At 40.3% G+C, this 10,401-nt stretch overlaps 1 protein-coding gene across 2 annotated transcripts in view; it reads left to right on the forward strand.

Annotated features, from left to right (window-relative positions):
- Nucleotides 1–9,562, forward strand: part of RIPK4 (receptor interacting serine/threonine kinase 4) — a 44,911-nt gene extending 35,349 nt beyond the window's left edge. For both annotated transcript variants that reach the window (XM_084650410.1, XM_084650409.1), the window contains exons 4-8: nucleotides 1,311–1,360; nucleotides 3,680–3,838; nucleotides 5,106–5,212; nucleotides 6,129–6,387; nucleotides 7,166–9,562. In XM_084650410.1, the coding sequence (XP_084506536.1) occupies nucleotides 1,311–1,360; nucleotides 3,680–3,838; nucleotides 5,106–5,212; nucleotides 6,129–6,387; nucleotides 7,166–8,343 (1,753 nt within the window). In that variant the 3' untranslated portion in view covers nucleotides 8,344–9,562. The remainder of the gene's footprint in view (nucleotides 1–1,310; nucleotides 1,361–3,679; nucleotides 3,839–5,105; nucleotides 5,213–6,128; nucleotides 6,388–7,165) is intronic.
- The last annotated feature ends 839 nt before the right edge of the window (nucleotides 9,563–10,401 follow it).

A 10,401-nucleotide genomic window follows, 5' to 3' on the forward strand; every position in this document is an offset into this window, starting at 1 on the left:
AGCCTAGTTTCTCTCAAGTTCTGGAAGTCTGTTTCTAAAATATCAGACCAAGCACAATTTAAAAAATAAATAATCCCAGATTACGCCCTGATCCTGCAAAGATTTATATGCTTCACTTTAAGAGGAAGAGTAGACCCACTGAAGTCTTTGCAGGATTGAGGCCTTGGTGATTAATTGCTTGTTTTGGTCTTATTTTATTTTGTGTTTAATCCTTTCTCAAGTGAAGCACTGTTAAATTGTACAGTGTGGTATCTCTCTCTCACTCACACACACACACACACACACACACACACACGCGTAATCTAAATTTATCCTAAAGTTTATAATTATGTCATAAACTGATGGGTTGATCCTATGACTTCAGTATTCTGGAAACTAATTTAGAACGCTCATTAACTATGTAAACCTTATGCTGATTTGGTAGTGACTAGTTTGGCATGCATTTCTACATGCAGCATAGATGTACCCTAAGAGTGTAAGGGCAATCTCCTTCTCTCTCCCCTCCTCCCCCCCCCCAAAAAAAACCCCCCAACAAACCAACACAAAAAAAACCCTTGCAACAGTGAGACTCTCAGTCCAGGTCTACAGACTCGCCCTTATGATACAGTAGACATACCTATTGAGCTGGAGCTCTGGCTCTGAGACTCCCTCTCCCCACATCACTGGGTTTTAGAGCCCAAACTCCAGTTTGAGCAGTAATGTCCCCACTGCTATTTTTAGCACTGAGGCTTGAGCTCCAGTCTGTAGGAGACTCATTGCGGCAGGGTGTCTTATCGGTGTAGGTGTACCCTTTGATTTCTGACCCTATTAAAGTGAGTGAGTTTCACCACTGACTTCGGTGGGGACAGAGTACACAAGGGGTGAAATCATCTTCGCTGCCAACGCACTCCTAGCACACTGAATACTCTGTTTTTCGAATCAAATAATGCATGTGCTAAGCGAATGGAAGGCAAACTGTGGGCTGGCTTCACTTAAATCTTTAAGTTTACTTAGCAATGTGGTGACTTGGTGTAAACTAGTAGTGAATGTAACCATGATTCTGACTCTCTCTAGTCACTCATTAATGCCTGGACACTGTTAGTTAGTCCTCTCCATAAGATCCATAATTTCATTTTAACGGCCATTCGGGCATGGTTCTTGGCCTAGCCTATAAACACACCTAAGCACATGGGGGTCATCTGTACACTAGTTGAGGTACGCCTCAAAGACTCAAAAGCACTGGATTGACACGAATGAAAATAAACTATTTTTATGAGGTGAACTTCTAATTTTTCTTCCATAGGATTAACAGACCTAATATCTATTTACAGTTTTTCTATAGTGATTTGGGGAGTCCTCACACAGAAAAAGCCGTTTGCAGGTAAGCCAATGCTACTTTGTTCATGCGCTTCATATTTTGGATGTACATAATAGGATCAGGATTCTTTGCTCCCTCTGTGCATATCCCAAATTTTCTGGTGTCTTGACTGACCAACCTCAATTACTGCAGCATATCAATGTGCTGATCCCTAACTAAGGTTCTGAGCTCACACATTTCAAGTATGGTTATATTTAAAAAAAAAAAAAAAATAGTAGTCCAACTTCCCCTTTGTATTCTGAAAGCATAACCTGTAAGGCTGCCCTCAATCTGTGACCCAGTGGGAATTTGAATACAGTTCTAGAGGAGCATGTGGTCCAGTGTATTCTAAACAGATCCTTGGCTTTGCTATGGGTAGTTTGTAGAAGGCAATTGTCAAGAAATCAGGGTGGACTGATTTTAAAATCGGTGATTTAAAACAAAACAGATTTTAATAAACTTTTCCACTTGTACTTCAGTTACTTTCTAAAGAGAGATGCATTTTCGTTGGTTGATATAACCGTTAAAACATGTTGATTTACAGCTAAACAGAGCCTTTACACTAGATTTCTTTTTTGTACATCTGTGCTCCCTAAGGGGGTACACTATATGAATATACATTCATGTAAGCAATTATGTTGCCGAATATTTTGCAATTCTTCTTATACTTTTTTAAATGTTATGTATGTTAGAACATGGTGAATGACTAGGGTGTTTTTTTTTTTTTTTTTCTCATGACTATGTCAAACTGCATTAGGATGGTAACCGGAAATTACACACACACACCAGCATATACAGTTTATTTTTATTTAAAGCAACCTTAAATGTGTTGAATATATAAACTTCTCATCAAAACATATTTCACATTTATAGCTATTTGACTAATTAAACATAGGGATTAACTGTAGTCAATGAATTAAACTGACTATTTCACATCGACCTGGGGAAAATTTTCACATGTACCTAAGTGAAAGTGACTGGAGCACAAATTCCTACTCGCCTAAATCTCCTGAAAAATGAGAAGTCTTCTAAGTTTTACAGGTTGACCTGTTATACCATATTTGTAAAGCTTGACCTCAAAAGTTGTTTTTCCCTCTTTTTTTTTTTTATGTAGGAAAGCAGCCTTTAATTGAGAGTTTCTGATAGAGGCTCATGAATTCAGCATATTTATTTATTTAAATGTGTTAAGAGATTATAATTTTTGGCTTTAACATAACTAGTTACATTTAGCTTTACTTTTAAGAATGGTTTATTTTAAAAAAGAAAATCTAATTTAAATAAAAATCAGATGTATACCTTTTTTTAATTCATATGTATCCATCCGGCAAGAAATGTTGTCTTCAGAGACTGACTAACTATAAACCCAAAGGGCCCTGAGGAAGAGTTTGTTCTGATGTAGATCAATTTTTATTATTTATTTTTTTATTTAATTTTATTTTAGTATTACCTCCCCATAATAAATGCACTGAAATGCAAACTATGCTATCTTAACCTTTGGTTAGCTTCTCAAATCTATAACAAACTTGTTTGGGAAGGTTAGTCTCTCCACCCTACCGTCCATTTTCTGGAGAACAAGATCTTGTTTGTTCCTGCCCCCTTCTCTGTCCCTATTTGTTTAACTTTAACATACAGTAAAACCTCAGAGTTACTAGAACTGGAATATTGGGTATCGGGAATCCTGGGTTTTATTCCTGGGATCAGCATATGTTACAGTGGTTAGACCGAGCATACTTGTGTTGAATGAAACCCCTGTTTGGATCATCTGCAGGGACTCCGCTTTGGATCACTGGATCTAAAAGTGCAAGCTTTCATCACTTGACCTCCATGATAATGCACGTTAGCATGGAGACAGTGGTAGATTCACCAACTGATAGAAACAGCATGTCTGAAGGCTGAATTGCTGTAGAGATTGCTGTGTGGGCCTATTAGCTTATATGAAAATCTGAGGCACACGAATAAGAGAACAAGTCCCTTCTTCTTTTATTACTGCAAATAGGCAAGTGCAAAATATTGTACCACAGACCAGTATTTCGCTCCAACCTGCGGTTTTGTAGAGTGGCCTGACATAGGTGGTAGAAACACAGCACTGTCCTTCAGGGACATCAGTATCCCCAGTTGGTCTGAAAGCAAATAAGGTTGGCTGCTTCAACTTATTCTCTAGCAATTAAGTTTCAAATTGAAAGCCATTGTTTTTATACCCTAATAAAAATATGTCCCAACCCTGGAAAAAGGGCAGAGAACCCAAGTTCCAGCTGAAGCAGCTGAACTTCCATGTAACCGTTAAGGAAAAGAGTCTCCTTGTTTTGCTAAAGCTGCTCCTGTTTGTGTGCCCTTACTTTTCAGCGGAAAACAACATTTTGCATATTATGGTAAAAGTGGTTAAAGGCCACCGCCCAGAGCTACCTGCCATATCCAAATCCAGACCTCGCTCGTGTAATAACTTAATCAAACTGATGCAAAAGTGCTGGCAAGACGATCCTAGTGAACGGCCAACGTTTCAAGGTACCTTTCCTGATAAGGCAGCTACCCATCTCTCCCCTTGAATCATTTCAGTGTTGAGGACTAAATCCTATATAAACTGATGGTAACAGAATGCATTGAGCATAGTGTGTTGTGAAGACAAGCATACAGGAAGCTTATTCACTTGGGGAAGGGATTACATGAAGACAAGTCTGACCATGAAGAAATGTTGTATAAACGTCCTAGAAGTAAGACCTGTATTGAACTGGGTAATCCCTGTAGCCATTGCCTGGGGAGTGAGTGCGTAGGTTGACTTCCTAAAGCACATATCCTTTTGGTGTGGTGAGGGAGAGCATTGGACGCCCTGGGCCATGATGCCTAACATTATAAACCAGTGAATGGGATTGGTCTTTCTACAACTGACAAGTTTCTGGCAGTTTAATTTTAAATTAAAAAAAAAAAGCCTTCAGCATATCCAAAACCAGACACAAGTGCTCCAACTGTAAACACATAAGAGAATGCAGTAATCCTCTCCAGGTTTTGTTAATGTTAATTGCTAAAGTGTGATTGATTTTATTTTCCCCCCCTCCCCTCTTCCTCCCACCCTGGATGATGACTGAGGCCTGGCCAACACCTTAAAAGTTAGGTCAACCCAGCTACAATGCTCAGGGGTGTGAAAAATCCACACCCCTGAGCAATGTCGTTAAGCTGACCTAACACCCGGTGTAGACAGTGCTAGGTCAATGGAAGAGTTAGTCCGTTGACTGAGATACCAACTCTCATGGAGGTGGATTTACCTAGGCTGATGGGAGGAGAACTCCTGTTGGCATAGATAGTGGCTATACTGACACGCTGCAGCTGTAGCGTTTCAAACGTAGACCAGCCCTGAGGATGAGGTGACTGCCGCGTCTCCGTCACATATCTGAATCTGGACCAGGCGGGTACTGACAGATTGGTTATCTCACAGCTGATCATTAGCTTGTATAATGAGTTGTTGTTGTTGGGCTCTGTTCAGTTTTTAGTGGCTCGTTGGCCATTGGCATTTGGATAAAGCCATAATTCAGTGTCCAGGAAGACTGAGCTACTCTCATGTCTAGAGATAAGGTGAAAATAGTACACTCATAGTGGGCAGTGTGGGAGGGGGAACCTACATTGCTGCCCTCGATGATGTGTGTTCTGTGAGGTGAAAGGGGAAGAAAAAGTAAATTTTTCCAGTACTGTTGACCCAAGCACCTTTCACTAGCATTAAATACCTCTCAGACAAATAATCACTGGTTTGGCTATTAAATCTTTCTTGCCTCTTTCAAAGAAATCACCTCAGAAACAGAGGACCTCTGTGAAAAACCAGAAGATGAAACAAAGGAAATGATCGCTCAGGACCTGACCGCCAAAAGATCTCAGGAACCACATTCAGAGGTAGTTCTTGTTCCCACATTTAATGCAAAGTTAGTATCAAACGCTCTCTAAAGAAATCTTAAATTGTTGCCAGAAGTGAAATAATGTACAAGAGTCCAACACTGCCCTGACCTAACCCCCCTATAGTACCACTGTAATACTCCCAGTACCCCTCCACTAGTGGTTTAGTTGGGCAACTTTGTGTTGGCATTGTGGTAGAAGTGGATCTCCATGAGGGATTTGAATGCAAACCAGAATAGCAGACTTGCGGATCAGAAAGGACCTTCCATGCATTGGGATGGACTTGGAAGGAAGCACAAAAACTGCTATGGGAGAAGAGGATAATGAGGGTGAGGTTGGGACCATTAGTGAAACAGTGGGAGAGATAAGAAACAAGGCAGGTGTGGTTGGGAGAGCAGTATTATGAAGGGCAATGAAGTCTAAGAATTTTTTTGTTTTTTTTGGGGGGGGGGGGAGTGAGGGAGTCAGTGGAAAGGTTTCAAAGGGGGATAAGGGCAGATTGAGCAAAAAAAAAAAAAAAAATCCGTGAGTGCTTCTTGTGTAGACTAAAGTGTGTGTGGTGGTGGTGGCTGGGGGTTGGGGAGTGGCTGATGGATGAGGAGACAGTGTAAGGAAAGCCAGAGAGGAAATAGCTAGAGTAACTGAGATGATGAGGGCCTGACTGAGAGTGTTAACTATCTGGGCCGGGAGAAAGGTTTGATCTTCAAAATGCTATGGAGGAACATTGTATATACTGATTTAAACCCTGTTGTTATTTCCTAGTATGTGAAGTCTTCCAGACACCTTTTCATTTGGCTTTAACAGCATTTAAAGATACCTGCAAATGAACATGTTTTGACTTCTTGCTGTTAATTTTCCCCACTACCAAGTGAAATTCAGACACTTTTTAAAACATGTGTGTTCCTTTCTTTTGAAGGGAATGCCTGTGTTATCCCAGCCAAAACGTGAGTCCACTCCAGTATCTGCTAAGGATTATAGCCTCTCTGAGTTGTTGTCCCAGCTGGATTCAGGGATCTCACAGACGATGGAAGGCCCTGAAGAACTCAGTCGTAGCTCTTCTGAGTCCAAACTTGCTTCCAGTGACAAGAGGCTTTCAGGGGTTTCATCTGTGGATTCAGCCTTTTCCTCTAGAGGTTCTCTGTCACTGTCCTTTGAGAGAGAGAACTCTGGAAGTGGTAAGTGTTGGTGATTTGACCGGAATGAGCCGAGGGAGAGGGGTATTTTATAAACATCACTGTTCCATAAATCAGAGCATTGACTGTTTTGCTCTTAGCACTATTAATTTGTTCACCTAAATGCTGGATAAACCTTCAGCCTGAAATGGAAAAGCATTATGCGATTTGAAACTAGGGCAAAGATTTTTTTTTTTATTTTTTAATTGTTTGTTTTTTCCAAAAGTGGGTGCCTAAACTTAAGCTCCAGGGTGCCTAAATATGGGTTTAGTGGGAGATATCTGGTCACTTATTTTACTACGGAAAATCAAGTAACTTGTTTAATTGCCTAAATACAGATTTTAGGTGCCTATAATTGGGCTTCTTTTTTTGAATATCTTATCCTAGTGTCACACAGTTGGTTCAATACAGACATGATGAGAACTATAATAGATTTTTCCACTTCCAAGGTGGTGCTCCTAAAGACCCTATTTTAGTCCTGGATTAAACTGAGATAATTGCAGGGGTGGGGACAGATCACCTGCAGAATGTCTTTCCCATCCCACCATGCTCTCCTGCCTACTTTGCATGAGAGAAGACAAGAACAGAGTTAGCACACATTCCAAATCTGATTTTAAAACTGTTCTAACTATACTGCAAGGAGGTGTGGATTAAACTAGCTTAATTCCTAGGCAAGGAAAGGTAATATTGACTTTATTCACTGTTAGCCTATTTCAGTGTTTCAGTCATGAAAATGAAGTTCTTGGTTGTAATAGAATTTTGATGCTCTTTCCCCACCCAGATATTGGCACAACCGATATTCAGAAGAGAAAACTGGCTGAGGCAATTATATCTGGAGACACGAACAAATTGATGAAGATTCTCCAGCCCCAGGATGTTGATCTTGTCTTAGATGGAAGCTCCAGTCTTTTACACTTGGCTGTTGAAGCAGGTCAAGAAGAATGTGTCAAGTGGCTCCTTCTGTATAATGCCAACCCCAACCTGACCAACAAGAAAGGGTCCACTCCTCTCCATGTGGCCATAGAGAAGAAAATGAAAAGCATTGTGGAGCTTATTCTGGCACGGAAAATCAATGTGAATGCCAAAGATGAGGATCAGTGGACTGCACTTCACTTTGCTGCACAGAATGGGGATGAGTTCAGTACCCGAATGCTGCTTGATAAGAATGCATCACTGAACGAAGTTGATTTTGAAGGAAGAGCCCCCATACACATAGCCTGCCAGCATGGACAAGAGCACATAGTGCGGATACTGTTGAGAAGAGGTGTCAACGTGGATATCAAAGGCAAGGATGGCTGGGTGCCACTACACTATGCTGCCTGGCAAGGTCATCTCTCCATTGTAAAGCTTCTGGCAAAACAGCCGGGTGTGAATGTGAATGCACAGACGGTGGATGGAAGGACCCCGCTGCACCTGGCAGCACAAAGAGGGCATTACAGAGTTGCCCGCATTCTTATAGAACTACAGTCTGATGTCAACATACGGAACGTGCTTCTGCAGACGGCTCTCCACATAGCTGCTGAAACTGGCCATACCAGCACTTCGAGGCTGCTTCTCAATCGTGGCGCAGAAATAGAGGTAGCAACAGCGGAGGGATACACCGCACTTCATTTAGCCGCTCGCAATGGACATCTAGCAACTACCAAACTATTGCTAGATGAAATGGCTAATGTTCTGGCTAGAGGCCCTTTGAAAAGGACAGCGCTCCACCTCGCTGCTGAAAATGGACATGCCGAAGTAGTCGAGGAACTCGTCAATTCAGAAAATGTGAATGATTCTGATGAGGAAGGGCTGACCACTCTTCATCTGGCAGCGAGAGGTGGGCATGCAAAAACAGTTGAGATTCTATTAAAACATGGGGCCCTTGCTGACTTGCAAAGCCTCAAGTTTCAGACTCCACTGCAGCTGGCTAAGCAAAGTGGGAACAGCTCTGTTGTCATGCTGCTAAGTGAGACTTAGATGAACATATTCTGAATCTTGAGATCTTTACTGGAGCTTGACTCTCTTTGGGAGTTCTCCTGGAATTGCACAGTGACCTGCATTTCTATTAACTCTGCAGACAAGTCTGAATTCTAGCCAATCAGAACCTGCATTTTAGAGAGGTCGCATGGCCTAAGGAACTCCTGAGTACTGATTCTAGGTCTATCATTTGCATGGTCTTGGGCAAGGCATTTTGTTTCCTTCCCAACCTGTACAGTGGAGATGAAAATACTTATATAACTAACCTCACAGGACTGTTGTGAGGGTTAATTAGATGGGGTTTAAATAGTGCCTTAATTTTTCAATGTGCCATGCCTGCATTTAAGTATTATCATCCTGCCTTCTGATTTCTTCAGACACATGGTGGGACAAGCATATTATTTCAGATGACTGGATTATTACATAATCCATCTTTTGTGTTGGTGTGCGTGTGTGTTTTTAATATAACTTGTTACCATGGAGGCATTGACAGCACACAAATCAATTTGAAATGAGCAATGTTGGAAAGACACAAGCTATTTATTTAAAATGTGTTTTAGGATAGACCTGTTTCAACCTGGATCATGTGGCTAAGTGTGATAATTTCATTTTCAGAAGGTACAAAATGGATAATATGGAAATGCTCCACTTCTTTTATTGTAATAGAGATGTTGATTATAAAGCCACACATTTCTGTTTACTCAGAATGGTCAAGAGACTACCTTCAGTCAATGCATCTGGTAGAAGAATTCTCAGACTGGCTGGTGGAGTGAAGCACAGAAGTTCACTTTTGATATGCAATAGTAACTTGTATATAATGGAAGATCAGTAAAATATAAGATTATTTTTTGTTACCAGTCAGTTGTGTAATAAGGATCTGTTAGTGTGTTTAATGTGAAACTAGAAACAACTAAGGTTTTTGGGGTTTTTTTTGGCTGAAATTAATTCCTGGTAAACTCTAGTTAATGTTATATTCTAATAACATTTATAGAACTCTTCACAAGCAGTTTGTTTAGATTAGGTATATAATAGAACCACATGTACAGTGGCACAGTATGTGTCCTAAATGAACGAACTGTGTGATGAATAGCCTAATATAAATATACTGTGTATATAGTATTTCTACCAGTTGTATACATTTTCTGCCGTAGAAAATATTAAGACTGTTTAGGCCTGGGTATGTTTTAATACGCCTCTTAAAGTTCACTCTTTTCAAAGTTCAAATGTGATCTGTTTATCAATAAATGTAATTATGTTCTATATTTATTGTATGTGAATTCTTCTACTTAGGCAAAGTTTGCTGTAGTTATTAGGAAAAAGAAAGGTAGAGTACATAATGCAGTTAAAGCAAACTGAACATCTAAACCTTACTGGTGTGTGTGTATGGGGGGCGGGGGGGGGGGGAATACTATCCTTCCATTAAAGGAGTAGGGCTTTGTTCTGTTTTGGGGCAATAAACCGAATTGCAAGCCGATCAATGGGGACAGGTTAAGTAGCTCTTATTGACTGAGGAAAACAGCAGTTTATTATGCTATTATATACATGATTTAATGCTGACTGTCTTTAATTTAAAAGCATTAATCAAAGGCTAGACAGTCTTATCAGCTTTCTTCACTTACATTTTTAGATTGAATTTGTTGCTCATAAAAGGTGCCATATGACAGTCCTGGAGAATGAAGTTCTGTGTGAATGTGCGTGTATTAGTGCTGTATAGCAAAGCACTTTACAGAGTAATCGGATGAAAAAATCTAAACCATTCCAAATACATATTCAACTGTTTCAAACTGTTAGCTACACTGTGGAATGTACCAGTGTGAAGAATTCTGTTAAAGAGAAACTAACACCAAGATTAAAAAAAAAAAAAACAAAAAAAAAAACCAGGAGCCTGAAGTTAGGCTCTTTTAAATCCATACATAGCACTTACATTTGGAACTGAGGGCTGCTTAGCACTTTTGAAAGTCACCTATTTGGATGGGATACTTCACCGACTGCCTATGCTGGTTATTATTAGAGGATAGCTATTTACTCCATGCCAATGATAGCATTTATTAGCCAGTA

This window comes from Lepidochelys olivacea (genome assembly GCF_965140295.1).
Source record: "Lepidochelys olivacea isolate rLepOli2 genome assembly, chromosome: 1".
Classification (NCBI taxonomy): Eukaryota; Metazoa; Chordata; order Testudines; family Cheloniidae; genus Lepidochelys; species Lepidochelys olivacea.